The 18861-nt window shown below is 58.9% G+C and overlaps 1 protein-coding gene across 2 annotated transcripts in view; it reads right to left on the bottom strand.

The window, feature by feature from the left end:
- KCNH4 (potassium voltage-gated channel subfamily H member 4) overlaps positions 1-18861 on the bottom strand; it is a 36625-nt gene that overhangs the window by 5355 nt on the left and 12409 nt on the right. The window contains exons 5-15 of one of the 2 annotated variants that reach the window (XM_065577836.1): positions 18180-18423; positions 17672-17829; positions 12719-12866; positions 10079-10273; positions 9033-9232; positions 8393-8642; positions 7333-7547; positions 3727-3765; positions 2906-3258; positions 1835-1941; positions 1111-1187 (exon numbers count right to left, since the gene is read on the bottom strand). In XM_065577836.1, the coding sequence (XP_065433908.1) occupies positions 1111-1187; positions 1835-1941; positions 2906-3258; positions 3727-3765; positions 7333-7547; positions 8393-8642; positions 9033-9232; positions 10079-10273; positions 12719-12866; positions 17672-17829; positions 18180-18423 (1986 nt within the window). Of the gene's footprint in view, positions 1-1110; positions 1188-1834; positions 1942-2905; positions 3259-3726; positions 3766-7332; positions 7548-8392; positions 8643-9032; positions 9233-10078; positions 10274-12718; positions 12927-17671; positions 17830-18179; positions 18424-18861 lie in introns of both variants that reach the window. The other variant, XM_065577835.1, reaches the window with a different exon arrangement.

Genomic DNA, 18861 nt, shown 5'->3' with positions numbered 1-18861 from the left:
GGACCTAATTGAGGGGGTCTGGTCGTACCTACACGCTCTGCTTGAGACTGTGTTCCTGTCCTTAAATAAACCTTCTGCTTTACTGGCTGGCTGAGAGTCGCAGTGAATCTCGGGAAGAGGGGTGCAGGGCCCTAACTCCCCCACAATCCGCAACAGTCCTATCCAAAAAATGTTGAGTGCCACTGCTGTTAGCGCTCTGCAGGGATGGCAGGTGTAACCTCCTGCTGGATCCGGGATGCTAATTGCTCACCCAGCTACTCACAGCAGCCCAGTGTACCAGCCCTGCCTCTCCTGGGGGCCGCTGTTTACCGTGCACACTGGCTGCAAAGGAGGGGGAAGCCCAGAGGGCCAGGACCCAGCAGCAGCCACCGCAGCGGGTAGGCCCAGCCCTGGCACGCTGGTGAGCCAGAATCAGACAGAGGGGACGTGCTCTCCGCAACCCGGCCCTGCTGGTCTGTGAGCTGCCACACGTGGCCACGGAGCGCCTTGGCCACAGGCCATGGGGGACGTAATGCGAGGACCTCCCTCGGGGATCTGAGGCCAAGATCATGGCTGGTTACGGACAGTCTGGAGGCCCAGCACAACCCCGACATTAAGCCACCCTGACATTACGCCAGGAAACATTTCTGTCCCTGCAGCAGCCTGGAACCTGGACAGGGCAAAGCCAGCACGCTGCTCTCCCGGGCTGCACCGAGCAAGCGGCCTCACTCCGGAGCTACAGAGACCCTGCCTGCTGCCTAGCGTACCCTGCCCTCCAGCACACAGCCCGCGGGAGGTGGGAGCAGGCACGGAGGAGGAGGGGCTGCTTCTGGAGCTGCGTTTGTTGCTATGAAATCCTTACAGAGACAGCCTGGGCTCATTGTAAACCCCATCGCCTGAGTCAGGGCAGAGCCGCCGAACAGCTCGATCCGGAGCGGGATCAGCGCTGGAAGTGGGGAGCTGCTACCAGCTGGGGCCACTTCACCTCCTGCAGAATGCGCCAGGCAGCAGCGGGTCGGTCGGTGCCGGGGGGGGTCCAGACGGATGCGAACCCCAAGAGAGCCAGCCCTGCAGCGCCCACCTCTTCTCCCCCCCACCCCCCGCCCCGGCCGCAGGGGCTCCAGGCTGTACCTCGTGGTTCAGTCTGCTGACGTTCTGCTTTATCTCCTCCGCTTCTGCACCTAAGGCTGGGCTGGCCTCATCCGTCCCTGCAAGGAACCCCAGACCGATCTCAGGGGAAGGCCGAGCGCCCCCATGGGCCTTGACCCAGCCCACTGGGACTCACGGCCATGCCAGGACAAAGCCTCCCCAAGTGAGCCCCGCATCCATTCACCTGGCCCAGCGTTGGGACCGGCCGACCCCTTGGCATACAACCCCTCCCCCGCCAGGCCTCATTCTGGGCCCAAGCCCCGAACGTTCGGAGACGGGGGAGCTTCTGCATGGGCGGAGTGGGAGGGCGCCAGCTGCCCCCCCCCCCAAGCTGTTCAGGCCCGGCTGGCAGGCGTTGGAGCTTATCCGCCAGCATCTGAACTAGCCGCTGCTCATCCCAACGCCGCGCGCTTGGCTCTGCCTCCAGGGACCAAACCAGCACAAATGACTTCACCGCCCCATCCCCCCGGGGGCCGGCCAGCATGAGTGACGTGCCCTGAGTCCCAGCCAGGGATAGGACCCAGGCGTCCTGACCCCCTGCAAACCCCCTCCCCTCCCCTCCAAACCCTGGGACAAGCACTCCCCAGGCCCAGAGGAAACAGTTGATTATTCATGTCAAGCCGTTCTCCCCGGGCCAGAGCGCGCCTCCTATCCCCAGCGCCGTCTGGCCCGGAGCCGGGGCAGCACCGGGGCAGTGGGCGGTTACCGGACGTCGGCGAGTCTACGACCGAGCTCTGCCGAGGCGGCTCCACGTTGAAATGGAAGGTTTGCATCTCCGATGTCCCACCATCATCCTCGATCCCGTCAACGACCCTAAGGGGCGGGGGGGGGGTGGTTTAATCCTACCGACATGATCAGCTGGCGCAGCACCGCTGGGCATCGCTAACCGGCCCCTTTGCCTCCCGGGCACGGGTTGAAATTCAAGCATTGGCAGGCAGAACCCGACTGGGGAATGCGGTCTGGGCGGCCCGGGGGGACTGAGCCCCGGGCTTGCTGGCCCATATGGGGCAACTCCCAATGATTTCAGCGTGGCCAGCTGAGCGGAGGACAGCAGCTGTTGCCACCAGGTGCCTGAGGCGAAATGAGCGAGTGGGTCTCAGCCCTGATCCAGGCAGATGACTCCATGGGCCAATCCCAACGCCACCCCGTGGCACTAACCACCCACCCCCATGCTGGCAGCACCAGCAGAGAGGCCAGGGCTGGGTGGGGAGACTGAGCCACTCATCTCTAGGGCAGGCGGGGCAGGCTCAAGGGGAGGGGTGTGGGCGCATGGCATGGCCAGGCAGGCATGTGGGGTGCTTGCCTTGCGGCTGTGGGCGATAACTGGAGTATTCAGCCTCCAGGGCTCTCACGCCGGGAGCTTCCAGCCCGAGGAGCTGGAATCCCCCTAAGCCACTGGGGTGGGAGATGCACCAGGGCCTACATCACACAGGCAAAACGCACCCGAAGCCACTGTGAGTGTGACGCACACGCTGGGGCCAGGCAGCGGTGCAGATGGGCGATTGCCTGGAGAAGAACTGGTGAGAGCCGTGCAGGCATGTGAATGAGGCCATGCATGCTCCAGGCATGCAGAGAGCTGCTGTCTTTCCAACAAGTGCACACACGCGTGCTAATGGGTTCACCCCTGCCAACGTGCGCAGGCGTGCGAGCACACGGCGATGCACTCAGATGTGTGCAGCCGAAGCACACGTGCAAACCGTCACATGCCGGTTTGGTGGCTTGCCACACAGCTGCAGGGTCCCAAGAACATGGCGCTGCCAGCGCTGCCCGTCCTTACCTGGGGCTCAGGTCCGGGGGGCCGGACGTGTGCAGGGAGGGAATGAGGAGCTTGGCTGGCTTGCGGCCGTTGCTTCTCTCGCTGTCTCTCGGACACCGCGGAGAGGGGCTCCTGCCCCGGCTGCAGCGGGCGGGGGAGCGGCAGGTGCGGCGCAGGGCTGAGAACTGGCGCAGCTCGTCGCCCAACAGGCTGCTGAGAGAGCCACGCCGCACGGGGCTGTGCAGGGTGGGCAGCAGCAGCTTGCGGTGGGTCAGGCTGGCGGGCGAAGGGTGGAAGACGTCGTCGGGCTCCTCCTCGTCCTCCAGGATGGAGTGGAGGGGCTTCTCGGGGCTGGCGCCGCTCTCGGGGCGAGGCTGCGGGCAGAGGGAGGGAGCTGGGTGACAAGGCGAGGAGACTGGCCCCAGGGCTGCTGCACCTGGCGCTGGCCGCTGGCTCAAAGGGCAGGACATTCCCCGGGGAAATGCCCTCCTGGCATCGCCCAGCCAGGCCAGCCGGGCAGGGAGAGCGAGGAAGCGGGCTTCCTGCTCCGAGGCCCCTCAGGTGTGTGTGGTGTGACCGCAGCCAGCCCCTCGGCACACAGCTCCTGAAGTCGGCTCGGCTCCATTCGCCTGCAGGCTGAGCCAGGAGGAGCCGCCACGGCTTGGTCCCCACCACTGCCCAGCCCAGGGGCATGGGAGTGTCCTGCTCTGAAAGGCCCGAGAGCGGGGGAGTCACTCCCACTTCCCGCCTATTGCGTTTGGGTTCAAATGAGCCCCTGGCACTAATAGCGAACTTGGGGGTACAAGCAGCTGCCCACCCAGCCTGGCACAAACCCAACCTACCTGGGATAACCGAGGGGATCTGGGAAATCGCAGGAGCCCCTGGAAACAAAGCAGAGAACGGCTTGTTAATGCCACCCAGCAAACTCCATTCAGACCAACACCCACTGGTACCGGCCACCTCCGAGTAGCCGCCCGCCATTGGGTTAGCAGAGGAGGACACTGAGCAAACACTAGGGATCCTCCTGGCTCCGGACATGGACAGGAGAGGCAGGAAGAGGTTTCCCCACCAGTACCAGGACAGAATAACCCAGCCCTCCGGGCACCGCGTCTCTGTCTCAACGCCCACCTCTGTCCGGCCGCCTGTGCGGAATCTCGCTGCTCTGGGTCTGACCTGTACGTACTCTGCGCCTGGGATCCCCTGCCCCGGCCCCTGCTCTGGGTCTGACCTGTTCGTACTCTGCGCCTGTAATCCCCTGCCCCGGCCCCTGCTCTGGGTCTGACCTGCACGTACCCTGCGCCTGTGACCCCCTGCCCCGGCTGCTGTCGGCAGGGACAGTCCCTAAGGGTCTGGAAGGCAGCTGGCACATGGTGGGCACAACAGCAAACAGCACGTGGCCTGGTCACTGGCAGAGCCTGAGGAGAGAGAGCCCTGGCCTGATGGCACGTGGCTTTTCCAAGGATGTGACGAGGGATCTCCGTGATTCAAGCCGGACGTAGGGACCAGCAACCGCCTGATGCTCCGCCTTGGGCCAGTGCCGCGGCGAATGGGGAAGGTTCTCCTCTCGTGCCCCCCAGCTCCCAGTCTCCCAGCACTCGGGTGCTGCCAAGGACGGCCCCTCGTTAATGCGACCGGGAGAGGGGGTCACCTCCAACCATCCTGCTTGGTGTCTAGGGAAAATCTTCCACTCCCGCAGCCTGGGCTTCAGAGCTAAGGCCGCTCTGCTCCCATCGCAGAGAACGGCTGCCCCGTTTCCTGTGTCTTCACCCCAGATTGGGACTGGCCCTCCACTTCCCAGGGGCATCGGGGGCTTGAGCCAGCGTCCAAGCAGTGTCTGCCGAGAGGGCAGCATTGCCCAAAAGCTGCCCCCGGCTGCAGGTCGGCTGGAGGCTGGGAGCAGCAGGGTGGGGGTGGAAGAGACGGAGCCATGCCCGAGCTGAGGCCTCAGGTGCGTGGATTTTACCACCAGGGTCTATTTTACCAGCTCCTCAAGGCCAGATTCCATGGGGCCACGAGGGGGTTGGAGGGTGGATGGGAGCGAGGGGGGGGGGATACCTCACAGCCTGCACTTGAGAGCAGAAATAGGTCACTTGGGGGGAAGCCGCCCCATGCAGGGGGTCCGGCACAAGGGCCAGGCACTGCTTATCCCTCACTCCAGTCCCACAAGGCCCGACGCCGCTCAAGTCCTGCTTCAGCCCGAAGTGGTGCCTAGGCCTGCCGCTGGCTTTGCGTCGGGATGAGCCATACCCAGCGGGTGCCTTGTCTCCAGGCTCTCCCCACCCTTCCCTGGCTAGCCCTACGGGGTCCCGCTGGGAGCCGGCTGGATCAGCGCCTCATGCCCACAGAGGGTGGTTTGGAGAGGACTCTGGCGACACAGAGATTTTGGGGTGGTTCTTGACTAAACCTACGCGAAGAGTGGGGGGGCGAGCGGGGAGCAGGGGCTGCAGGGAGGCTGGGAACCATTCACACTCAAAGGACCACAGCGGCCGGACGGGTGGAGGAACAGCTCAGGGGTCGGGAATGGGACACGCGGCCTTTCACCTCGAGGTCACGGCTTCGAATGCAGCCTGGGTCGGTAGCGACCGAAGCACGTTACCATCCGCCGGCTGTTCAGTGGCCTGTGCGAAATGACTGGCTGGTCTCGCTCCAGGGCCTAGTGGACAGAAACCACCCATCACAATTGGCACCGCCCCGCAGCCGGCAGAGCAGAGATGGAGAGCGTTGGCAGGGGGCAGCGGGAGACAGTTGGTACCGGCGCTGCCCAGCCTCTCCCTGCTCAGTGGGGTTGAGCCAGCACCTTTCAGCCAATCAGCAAAGCTGCTCTTGCACTCGGCACCTGCCGCTGGGTCCAGGCTGGCTTGGAAGATGCTGCCCGGGGGGGGATCGGTGCATCCATCTTCCCGTTTGCTGATGTCACAATCCAGAGCAAGTGACGTCACCAGGCATCACCACAAAGGTGACGGTGATGTCATAAGTGCCGGACTGTGGCCTCACCGAGTGGAGCAGCCATGGGAGGGGCCTCAGGGAGACGGGTCCCTCAGGGGGTTTGTTTGTCAATCTCGACCGGGTTTTACGTCCTAAACGGTTTGAAAACACAGGCGCAGCTATCCCCGAGTTCCTATTTTCTCCCTATTTTTATTATGGACCAAAAGCAGAACCTCATCTCCGAGGGCTCCCGAGCAGAACCTGCTTCTCGGTCAGGTCCAAAGCAGGAAGGAAGCTATTTTCTGGTCCTGGTCAGCCGAAACCTCACGGAAACATCTGATCTCGCAAGACATCTGCCACTTCAGGCGGAACCCGCTACAGCAGCAGTTCAGGAGGGGTCAGCGCTGCTGAACCAGAACCAAACCCTGGCAGAACCAAACCCACGCTGGACTCTCAGCTAAACGGCCTCCAGACCCGGCCGTTGTCTCCTTGACCCACCTATTGCGTATTAACGTCTTTGTTTGATGTGCTGCAGTTATCAAGGGAAGGTCTGCACAGCTCGGAGACGGAGGTTGGCCAGCTAACCAGCAGAGGGCGCACACAACACTTGTTTTTGTAGGTCCTGTGCAAACACGGGCCATTGTTTTTACCTATGTATTCATTTAGAAATGATTTGGTGGTGGATTTTTTAACGGGTATTTAGAAATAATAGCCAGTCTGCTGGCTATTCTCTGCAGGGCACAGCTGGGACCTACAGGGAGACACAGCTGTAAAACATCCCGAGCTCTTCTTCGTTTCAGCTGATACAAAGTAGGCAACTATTCCGGGCGGATGAGCAATGAGCTGCTATTTCTGAAGCAGAACGTTCCCGCCTGATTGTGGGAGTCAGCAGAATGACTAAACCTGCCAGCCCGGCCCCCGGGCTCTGCGCTGGGCTGCAGCGAGATGCTCCCCCAGGCACAATTCAATCTCGGGTGCCCCCGGCAGGAAGAGCGGAGTTCCTGGACTGGCTGACTTCCACGCTGGGTGTCACGGAGTCCAACTCAGGGCCTTTCCCGGAGGTGGGGCCCACTCAGCAGAAAGAGGGGAGCCCCTGGGTCAGGCCATGGGCCTGCGGGCATGGAGCTGGCTCCACGTCTGGTATAGAAACCCTCCAAGAGTCCCAGAGCCTGGAGCTTGTCTTCGAGCGGTGTGGCAGGGAGCGGAGACGGGGCAGTGAGGCGTCCATGTGTATCTCCACGAGTGTTTCATGCTCTCCAGCCCCACGCACGAGCCCCGCTGGTGTTCACACTTGTGCAGAGCAGTCACCAGAGGGCTGGACAGCCTGCGCTAGGTCTCCTCTAGCCTCCCGGCTGCAGGAGCGACTCAGGGAGCCACTGTCTCACCTAATCTCCCCCACCCAGCCCACCCCTTGGGGCTGAAGAGACCCAACACCCTTGCGGGGTCAGCCAGCATCCCCCGGTGCCGGGGCTTGGACGGGGGGAGGGGCGGCAGACGCGGCTCCGGGACAGGCGCGCACCCACCTCGATCTCGCTGCCTTCCCGCAGGTTGAAGGTGAGGTCCTGGTGGATGTCGGCCATGAACTTGCTGGAGTACTCGGGGTACAGCTCCAGCACCTCCACCAGGCCGCGCAGGGTGATGTACTGCAGGTCGCAGTAGGTCAGCGCCTTGACGTCCGCGTTGGTTTTGATCACCTGGTCCTTGCCGGGCAGGTCGGCCCCGATCAGGTCCCCTTTGCCTGCGGGCGTCAGGAAAGGGGGGTGAGCAGGACGAGGGGTTCCCTGGCCAGGCCCCAATTTAGCCCAGGCCTCGGAGGGTTCACGCGCCTCCTGGCTGGCCCATTATAGGGTTGGGAACCTGAGGCACAGAGCTGGGGGAAGGGCCTTGTCCCCTTCTAGCCAGGAATGGAACCCAGGAGTCCTGACTCCGCCCAGGGAGGAGACCCAGCTTCTGCTGCTCCGTCCCAGCTGGGGGGCACCAGGACCTGCCGTTCATCTCACAGGGGAGCTGGGCACCTTGCTGGCCAGGGAGGACCCTTTGGACTGGCCCCAAGAGAAGCTTGTGGTGATGCTGGGGGGGTTGCCACCAGCCCAGCAGTGATCTGGATGGCCACAGGGCCCTTCCTGGCCCCTCACATGGCGTATCTGAGACCCTGAACCCAAGGATGGGGCTTTGCCGGCTCCCTTCACGGCACGGGGCTCCCAGGGGAGTGCCCATCTCCACCGCAGCCGTGTGACCAGGGAACCAGGCCCTGCTCTCAGCAGGTCCCTCCGCCAAGTGGGGAGGGGGGGAGACGGGCGCCTCGGAGCAACCGCCACCCACTGCCCGGTGAGGCCCCAGCATCTCAGAAACTTGCTGCCAGGGGGTGTGGGAAACTCCCCAACACAGCCAGGAAACAGCAGGACAGGTGGACGGACAGAAAGCCACAGGGCTTGACAGGCCGGCCACAGGCTCTGCCCGTGGCAGCTCTGCCCTGTCCCCAGGGAACCCCCCCTTTGGCTGTCGGCCCTTCGCCAAGGCCCGGTGCCCCCTGCTGCCCGTGAGCCCAGGGGTGGGGCTGGTGCACGCCGGGCACTGCCTTACCCAGGATGGCCAGCACCATGTTGTCCTTCAGAACCTCGAGGGAGCCGGAGCAGACGAAGTAGTGGGCCTGCAGGGCGTCGCCCTGGCGCAGCAGGTACTCGCCGGGGGCGCAGAAGGAGGTCTTGATGTGCAGGGACAGGGCGCGCAGGCAGCCCCGGCTGGCCGTCTCGAACAGCGGCAGCTGCAGGATGTCTTTGTTGAGGTGCATGGCGATGTCGGCCCGCAGCTCGTCGGGGAAGTCGCGCAGCAGCTGCGGGGGCAACGGGAGGGAGTCAGGGGTGCTGGCGGGGGGCTCCCCAGGGCGCTGGAGGGGAACAGCCACACACCCGCCCTCCTGCAGGAGATGCCAAGGCCGTTGGAGATACGGACGTACTGTCCCCTGCACGCTCACAGCCCTGCCCGCCCGGGCACCCCAGCGTTACCGGCCCAGCATCGGGCACTCAGCAGCAGCAATGGGACCTGGACCCCTCGGCCCCAGACGCACAAGCCCCTGCCCCGCCCTGCCCCCGGCACAGAGCTCTGACCCTCTGCAGCTGCAGCGAGCACGCGCCCCAGCCAGAGAGCCAGCTCCCCTGGCTCCGTCCCTCCATGCTCTGTGTTCAGTGGCAGCGCCTGGCATGGGCGTGGGGGCACCTCCTACCTCGTTGGCGTCGATGCCGTTGTTCACCGACCAGGTGGTCTGGAAGTACTCCAGCATCCTCTGCTTGAGCTGCTGCGGGAGGCGGTGCACGCGGATGAAGTCCTTGAGGTCCTTCATGCGGGTGTGGTAGAGGGAACGGCGGGAGTACATGCGCTGGATGATGGCCGTGACGTTGCCAAACACCACAGCGTGCATCAGGGCTGCGGGGAGAGCCCGGCGCCGTGTCAGCGCCAAGGGAGCAGGGAGCCCGGGCCCCAGGCTGCAACAGTCCAGGGCCGAGCTCCTCTCTGCCAGGTGCCCTGCAGCGCCGGGGCAACCTATCCGCGAGGGGCCTTTCCTGCCAGCCCCGGCAGCTCGAGGCCAGTTGGGGGGGGGGGGGGTGTCATGTTCACCTCCCCTGGACACGGGGCTCCCATTAAACCTTCCCACTTCAGCAGCCAGACACTTGGGGAGTTGGCACGCCAGGGAGTGTGTGATCCTGCCACGCCCCACTCACCCCCAGGGCGTGCACCCTAGTCCCCCCGCACTGGAAGTGCAGGGCGTGTCCCCTTGCCTAGCCCTGCCCGGCTCCCCCCCAGCACAGGGCGCATTTCCCTTTGCCTGGCCCTGCCTGGCTCCCCCCCGCAGTATAGGGCGCATGTCCCTTTGCCTGGCCCTGCCTGGCTCCCCCCCAGCACAGGGCGCATTTCCCTTTGCCTGGCCCTGCCTGGCTCACCCCGCAGTATAGGGCGCATGTCCCTTTGCCTGAGCCTACCCGGCTCCCCCCCAGCACAGGGCGCATTTCCCTTTGCCTGGCCCTGCCTGGCTCCCCCCCAGCACAGGGCGCATGTCCCTTTGCCTGGCCCCGCCCGGCTCCCCACCAGCACAGGGCGCATGTCCCTTTGCCTGGCCCTGCCTGGCTCCCCCCCAGCACAGGGCGCATTTCCCTTTGCCTGGCCCCGCCCGGCTCCCCCCCCAGCACAGGGCGCATGCCCCCTTGCCTGGCCCCGCCTGGCTCCCCCCCAGCACAGGACGCATGCCCCCTTGCCTGGCCCCGCCCGGCTCACCCCCGATCAGCATGGTGCAGATGGAGAAGATCTTCTCGGCGTCGGTGTTGGCGCAGACGTTGCCGAAGCCCACGCTGGTGAGGCTGCTCAGGGTGAAGTAGAGGGAGGCAATGTAGGTGCTGCGGACAGACGGGCCCCCCAGGGAGCTGTTGACGTAGGGCGCCTCCAGCCTCTTGCCCAGCTCGTGGAGCCAGCCTGCCAAGCACAGCGAGGAGTTACAGTCGGCTGGCGCTCGGGGTGGGGGCCGGTCCAGCGCCCCGGCAGTCAGCCCACGGGGGAGCCCAGAGCAGCCCCGTGCTGGGCATCGCTGCCCCTCGGCTCCAGCGTGGCACCCAGGAGCATTGGCCTGGCCAGTGTCGGTGCCACACGCTGTCACCGCGACTTGCCCAGGGAGCGGGGCCAGCCCATTCCCGTCTCACTCCGCCAGCTAGTCCCAGAGCTTTCAGCTCCGCAGCCAGAGCCCGCTCTGTGGCCCCAGGCTTCGGCTGGAGCGGGGCCACGTCTCCCTCCCTCTGCATCACCGGGGCCGAGCGCTCGCCGCCGGCACGGCGCTCAGGGCTCGATCCCCTGACTAAGGCAGGGTGGGGTCCGCGCAGCCCGGCGTGGTGTCTGCCAGGGCAAGGAGATGCGCTTTGGTAAGCCCCCGGCTGTGCCTGCCTGGCTGCCCTATCGCTCTGCCAGACCAGGAGCTACCACCCAACGGCTCCTAGAGCGAGAGGGGATCGGATCCCAGCTTGGCCATCAACTCCCCCAGTGCTCTCCCTTCCCCCGCCCATCCTGGCCTGCCCAATGCAGCCAGGGGCTTCTCGCACCACTGCCCCTGGGCCCTACGACTGCCGGGCCACCCCCATGGCTTGGAGAGCTCTCCCTGCCTGCAGCGGGGGGGCCTGGCTCACCCCAGCAGCTGCAGGAGTCTGGATTCCCCCTGCAGAGGAGGCAGGCTGCCCCTCCGCCACCGGTGCTGCCTTCCCAGGACTTGAATCCTGCGCACGGAGCCAGCATGAGGCCCCATGGCTGCAGCCATGCCCCCCGTCTTGTGTTGGGCCTTTGCGCATATCCCCCAGGCCACACAGAACAGTCTAGTGCCCGGCCCCCACTGGCCCCCGCCAGACCCGGCGTCCGCCTCCTTTGAAGGTGGGACGGTACCGACATCACCTGTGACCGAACAGATCATCGGTGCAACCGCTGTTATATATTCACAGCAAATATTGTACAAAGGTTGTGGTGTGAGGTGTCTGTGGAAGGTTACGGTTGGCTGGATATGATGATGCTGGCTGTATGTGTGTACCATTTGTGTAGTTAAAGTAAGGAGTATTGGCTGGGTACTTGTATCTCAATGTGTTTTGATTCTAAGAAGCATTTGGTCAGCTTCTTGAGAAAGGAATTTGCAAGTTAAGTGCCCAATCAAGAAACACTTAACGGACAATGGAACCTGGAAGACTCCAATCCACATAAGAAGTCTACCAGGGATATTCAAGATGGCGTGTGGGCAATGGCCGCCACCTGTAAAGAATTGAGTCATGCACGGACATGTGACTTGCCCATGTGACTCCAGACTCCATTTTGCTGTAATTTTCCACAGTAAGAACGAAGAGGTGTCCTTACACCTGGAAGAGACTATAAAAGGCAGATGCCTCATCTCCATCTTGTCTTCAATCCTGCTTCTTGCCTCTGGAGGGACTTTGCTACAAACTGAAGCTTTGAACAAAGGACTGAATGACCCATCCCAGCTGGGGATGTACTCCAGAGACTTGATTTGAACCTGGAGTTTATTCTATCACTGCTACAAGCCTGAACCAAGAACTTTGCCATTACTGTATGTCATTGATCCCATTTAACCAATTCTAACTCTCATCTCTATCTTTTTCCTTTTACGAATAAACCTTTAGATTTTAGATTCCAAAGGATTGGCAACACCATGATTTGTGAGTAAGATCGGATTTGTATATTGACCTGGGTCTGGGGCTTGGTCCTTTGGGATCGAGAGAACCTTTTTTCTTTTACTGGGGTATTGGTTTTCATAACCATTTGTCCCCATAACGAGTGGCACTGGTGGTGATACTGGGAAACTGGAGTGTCTAAGGGAATTGCTTGTGTGACTTGTGGTTAGCCAGTGGGGTAAAACCAAAGTCCTCTCTGTCTGGCTGGTTTGGGGCTGTAACTGCCCTGCTCGAAGCAATTTGTCCTGAACTGGCACTCTCAGAATCATAGAATCATAAAATATCAGGGTTAGAAGGGACCTCAGGAGGTCATCCCACCCCCTGCTCAAAGCAGTGTCCCACCAGAACCAGCATCGTTACAGACGGCTCCTGCTAAGTGGCGGCAGCAGGAAGGAAGTGTTGCTCGTTGATAGCCACCCGCCAGCCAAATCCAGTCCTGGACCCTCAGCCCAGGTCCCTGGGGGGTGGGCCAGCCTCAGTATCTGCCTTGTACAGGTGGGGAAACTGAGGCACGGGGCAAGGCACTAACTTGCCTAGATCACACAAGCTAGAATAGAACCGAGGCATCCTGACTCCCAGCCCCACCTGCTCTAACCACTAGATCCCACTCCCCTCCCAGAGCTAGCAACAGAACCCAGGAGTCCTGTGCCCACCCGCTCGGACCCGCCCGGCTCAGACCCGTGCACCCCGCCTGACTCACCGATGTCCCAGGTCAGGGGGTCGTTACTTTCCATCTCCTTCCGGCCGATCACGTACCAGATGCAGGCCAGCCAATGGGCGAGCAGGGCGAACATGGACATGAGTAGGGTGAGCACCATGGCGCTGTACTGGGAGTAGCGGTCCAGCTTCTGTAACAAGCGCAGCAGCCTCAGGAGACGCACGGTCTTCAGCAGGTGCACCAGCGAGGTCTGGGTTGGCGGGCGGGCAGAGAAGCAGAGGCGGCCGTCACTGAGAGCGGGCGCCAGGGCAGCCTCTGCCCAGGGCCGGATGGGAAACAGCTTAAAGAACTAGTCACGGGGAAATTCAGCCCTGGGCGCAGCCCAGCCCGGTGCCCCGCAGGCCTCGGCACCAATGCCCTCCCCCGCCTGGCTGACGTCCCGCTGCAGCCCAAGGTCTCACGCTGGGAAGGGGCTCGACACCAGCAGTTTGTTGCCAGGATGCTCCCCTGTCAGTGGGCTGCTCTGGGTCATGCCCCGCTGCTGACAGCCCCTGCACTTGGATCCATTCCCACGGCACGTGGGGCCCGGGCATGAGCCGCAGCATCATGCAAGGCACAGGCCCTCCTCCTGGCCCGGGCCGACACCCCCTGTTCCTGATGGCTGATGCCTGGGGTGAATATGGCGCTCCTAATGCATCCGTCGCTCCTGCCCAGGGCCTCTGTGGAGGGGCTGGGGCCCGGGCCCTCCCTGCCCACCCCAGCCGCTATCTGGTCTCTCGGCATTATCAGAACACTATGCATTCACTTGGCAGCACGTGTGTCTGTAATTTTACACACATCTCTGCAGGTGAAAACGAAGCTGGGTGTGCAGGAGAATGCATTTGCACGTGTGTGTGCGCCTCTTGGAGCACGGAGGCCTTGCTGTGCCCATTTGCACGTTCACAGGCGTGTCCAGCTACTTTGCAGGGTGAGGATTCAGCCGGGGGGGAGATTTCACGCTGCGGACGGTTTGCGGCTCTCTCCGGTTCAACTGGGCTGGGTGGGCTGCTCTCCCCTCACCCCAATGGCTCCTGCGGAGACGGGACAGGGGAGACCCCAGCCCGCCCCGGGTTGTGTAGATAAATCTCTGATAATTTTCATATGACTTTACATTGTGCCTCTTCATATAACCTTGTGGTGGGTCTACCCACGTGTGACCTCTGTTTTCATAAAACTTTGTATCAAAGCCTCATTTAGAAACTTTGCATTGCCCTTGGTATAATATTATAGCCCCTAAGGATAGAATAAGATAGAAGAAAAATTTCTTTTTGCTAGCAGTAGAACAAGAGCTCTCCCCCCCCCCCCCTAATCAATTGCCCTGTTGAATGAATGAGGTGTGAATGAGCAAGGCATGGAAGGCAGCACCTCCAGACAGCCTCAACTGTTGGAGAGGGGCTGGGAGCCAAACCCAAGGACAATAAAGCGTGTCAAGTGGGCTCATTAAAGACAAGCAGACATACTGACGTCCTCGGGGGTTAGAAGCAAGCACCTTCTTTTGGAAACACCCTCTTTGCAGCATTGGAACAACACTCAAAAGAAAGCAGCACAAAGGACCAATGGACACAGACACAAAGTTTGAATCTGGTATAGATTTGCGTAAGAGGAAAGCTGCTATAAAAGTGAGGTGTCTTGCACAGGACCCCGGGTCTCGTCTTGTCAACATGGGAGCATCGATCCGGATCGGCAGAAGCCCGGCTCCACCCCCTCCCCCATCTAACTCACCTGGCCAGTGAAGTTAAGGGGAGCAACTAATTGGTAACAACAAGACGGAATGGGTTTGTGTGTGTGTGTGTGTGTGTGAGCGTAAGTATAATATATTATATGCATATAATACAGTGTTAATGAATACATGTATTACTAATAAATGTGGCGTTCTGCCTTATTCCCCCTGAAAAGATCCTGTGCAGTACTTTAAGTACAACATTTTGGTGGAGAATGCGAAAGGGGGAGCAAGCATAGAATCCACAGTTATTATAAAACTGGTGTGCACACCGCCAGCTTTAGCAAGACTGGCACTAGAGGAAAAAGAGTGTAAACTTTCAGTTAATTAACCAAACTCTGAAGGATATAGGAGTTTAGGTTTAAATTGTGTTCATGACTGAGCTAAAGAGGAGAATTTAGTGTTTCTCACTCTAATCCGGGGAAGGATTAACCAAACTCTGAAGGATATAGGAGTTTAGGTTTAAATTGTGTTTCTCACTGTGATCCGGGGAAGGATCTAACCAAACTCTGAAGGATATAGGAGTTTAGGTTTCAATTGTGTTGTAGAGGTACATACACCCTCAGCCATAGGAAGGCTGAGCTAAAGAGGAGAACTTAGTGTTTCTCACTCTGATCCGGGGAAGGATCTAATCCGGGGAAGGATTTGTATAATTGGTGTATGAACCCTCGGTGGTAGCATGGCCCAGAGTGGGTTAAAAACATAAGATACAGATCTTGTTCTGTTAAACCAAACTCTGAAGGATATAGGAGTTTGGGCAGTGTAGTGTGGTTTATGTTTGTTTGTTTTGTTTTGTTTTGGTAAGTAATATCGTGGTAATTTCACAATTTTGAAGAAAATGTTTAAGAAACGGAACCAGGAAGGGTGGGGGCTAGTTGAAAAGCCCACCCTCCTTGCTAAATTGGTAGTGGAACAAGGCTTGTGCCCATGGAAAGGAACTGTTTATTGGAAAAAGCAGGATCGGGCCCAGGCAAGCAACAGATAAAAAAACTGAAAAACAGGTTGGGTACAGAGAGTTAAAACAGCACTCTCAAATCTTACAGCAGCAGTAACATCAGGAGAAGAAACATTTAAGACCCCAGAAGGGGGCAGACCTTTGGGACCCCTCTGGAGATTGGGAAGCGGAATATTTGGGATATTTGGGTGAATTCCTCCTCCCAGGGCCAAAATGCCATTGAAACAGTTAACAACAGTGCCTGCTTCTGCCTCAGATCTCCAGGCCATGGCAAAATGGCTGAAGATTTTAAAACAGAAAATTTTTTCTAGATGAAGTGTTAACACCCTTTTATTGAGAAAAAGGAAGGATTTACACTCACAAGAAATGCACCACTTAATTAGCATTTGTGCAGCCCCAAGTACCAAACACACTGTGGCAGAGACCAAGCAGGTTCTGCCATGGTAAAAGCACTGTGCTAATTTGTTTCCAAGCTTCTATCTTTCAGGCTCTGAACCGGAACATCAGGAGAGCTGGTACCAGCTGAAGAGTTATAAAATACCATGGTTATAGTGTCATGACAAAGTCTGTGTTCAGTGTTCTGTGTTGCATGTTCTGTGTCTGTCTCTAGTGGTGTCCTGTGCTAGCATTGGGTCCAGAAAAAGAGGAAATACTACACTAGACAGGGCAAATGTCTTTTCCTCTCTCTACTTCCCCCATCTCCATCCAACTTATCAATCACCCCTTGTGTCCAAAAGACTTTGGTCCCCAGTGCATCAGGGTTATTTTGTTTTGTTAGGTTCTCTAATAATCATTTTGTTGTTAATTTTTGTTCTTGATACATTTGTATTGTTAGTTACATTTGCTTGTATTATTATTAATTCCACACTTTCCTCTATGCACTCTGGTTCTATTTCCCCAAGCCCTGAAAGGTAGTTCTTGGGCCCCCATAACCTGTAAAACCTTGGCCCATAATTGTATGGCCCCATCTTTCAGGTCCCCAGAAACCTCTGAGAACAACTGTTAAAAATAGGAAATTCTACAACATTTTAGCAACTGAATGTTAGTTTAAGTCCAAATCAGCTTAACCTTGCATAACAACTGTGGTACTCCTACAAAATCTTATTTGTTGTGTGTGCTTAAGAATGTCCTGACCTCAGTGACTTTTATTGTTTGATGGCTATTGCAGCATCAAACTTGGGCCTCATTTTGTTTGTCAATGTACCCAATTTTTGTAATGGTAACGGTTTTGTTGTATTTCCAATTATTATAATTATAATTGTTTGCATTTGTGTTTATGTTATATCTGGTGTTTAGTCAATTGTAATGGTTTTAGTTATATTCACCTGGTTATAATTGTTTGGTTGGTTTGCAACAAATACAAAAGATTTATATGGTGACCACTCAAGAATTGTTCTTGAGAGGTCAAAAGGGGGACAATGTAGATAAATCTCTGATAATTTTCATATGACTTTACATTGTGCCTCTTCATATAACCTTGTGGTGGGTCTACCCACGTGTGACCTCTGTTTTCATAAAACTTTGTATCAAAGCCTCATTTAGAAACTTTGCATTGCCCTTGGTATAATATTATAGCCCCTAAGGATAGAATAAGATAGAAGAAAAATTTCTTTTTGCTAGCAGTAGAACAAGAGCTCCCCCCCCCCCACTCTTAATCAATTGCCCTGTTGAATGAATGAGGTGTGAATGAGCAAGGCATGGAAGGCAGCACCTCCAGACAGCCTCAACTGTTGGAGAGGGGCTGGGAGCCAAACCCAAGGACAATAAAGCGTGTCAAGTGGGCTCATTAAAGACAAGCAGACATACTGACGTCCTCGGGGGTTAGAAGCAAGCACCTTCTTTTGGAAACACCCTCTTTGCAGCATTGGAACAACACTCAAAAGAAAGCAGCACAAAGGACCAATGGACACAGACACAAAGTTTGAATCTGGTATAGATTTGCGTAAGAGGAAAGCTGCTATAAAAGTGAGGTGTCTTGCACAGGACCCCGGGTCTCGTCTTGTCAACATGGGAGCATCGATCCGGATCGGCAGAAGCCCGGCTCCACCCCCTCCCCCATCTAACTCACCTGGCCAGTGAAGTTAAGGGGAGCAACTAATTGGTAACAACAAGACGGAATGGGTTTGTGTGTGTGTGTGTGTGTGTGAGCGTAAGTATAATATATTATATGCATATAATACAGTGTTAATGAATACATGTATTACTAATAAATGTGGCGTTCTGCCTTATTCCCCCTGAAAAGATCCTGTGCAGTACTTTAAGTACAACAGTTGGCACTCACCACGGTCACGTTGAAGGCGTACAGGAGGTCGAAGGGCAAGGCCGCGATCAGGTCCACGAAGAACCAGGTGGCCACGTAGTGGATGCAGATGGAGCGGGTGTCGTACACCACCTGCCCCGACTGGCTGACGAAGGTGGTGCGGAAGTTCAGGACGATGTCTGCAGAGAAGGGCCGACCCGGTCACTGCCCCGCACTGCCGCCAGAACCCTGATCACAGCCGCCCGGCCTTGGCCCCCGCCGCAGCCCGCGCTACAGGGCCCTGCTCCCCGGGGCAGACGCCAGCCTGGAGCCCCGGCGCTCAGACCCAGCCCAGAGCACTCTGAGCACCCACGGAGCCGCGCCCCCGGCACAGAGCTGAGTGCCGGCCCCACGTCGTCTCAGCTACTCGCAGGGGTGTCAGCCCGCTGAGAGCAGGCTCCCGCTTCCCCAGCCAAGAGGGTCCCACCGCCCCGCGCTGAGTGAACCCCCCGGCCCAGGCCCCCACCGCCCAGCCCAGCCTCGGCCCTACCCAGGATGAAGAGCATCTCCACGGCGATGTCGCTGACGATGGTGCTGCGGGCGGCGGCCAGACTGTCCTCGGTGCCGGTGAAGCAGACGTTGTAGGGGACGGTGACGGCCACGTAGAAGGTGGCCAGCAGGATGAGCCAGTCCCACAGGGCCTTGAAGATGCTGTAGTGCAGCAAGATGAAGCGGGATTTCTGCACCGAGGCCACTTTGTACTCGGGAACAGACGGCTTGCTCCCAAAGACGCTCTGGGGAAGGAAGACAGCAGAGGTTGGCACTAGCTGGGATCCAGCCAAGGACCTGTGGAGCCAGCTGCAGGGGGTGGGAGCAGACTCACGTCCAGTGGGGGTCAGGCACAGAGGGGCACACGTCACGAGGGGAGGGACAGTCCCCCATGGCTATCAGCAGGATGCACAAGGCCCAATACCAGGGTGAGGGGCCTGCAGCAAAGATTGCTACGAATAGCACCAGGCCTGTGCCCCAGAGAGCTGCTCTGACAAACAGGTCAGGCATCCCTGAGCAGGGACACAGACGCCCTGACACCCACCAACCTCCTCGCCCATTCTGAGCCCAATACAACCTCCCCACCCCTCAGGAGCGCCAGCCAGCTGCAGGCATGACCTGACCCGGGGCGATTGGGGTAATGCAGGGAGTGCTGGGGGGTGGGGGGGGGAATCTCTCTGTCA

The sequence above is a fragment of the Chrysemys picta genome, chromosome 24 (genome assembly GCF_011386835.1).
Source record: "Chrysemys picta bellii isolate R12L10 chromosome 24, ASM1138683v2, whole genome shotgun sequence".
In the NCBI taxonomy this organism is placed as follows: Eukaryota; Metazoa; Chordata; order Testudines; family Emydidae; genus Chrysemys; species Chrysemys picta.
The sequence above is the reverse complement of the archived record's forward strand: the minus strand, read 5'-3'. Positions and strand labels throughout refer to the sequence as shown.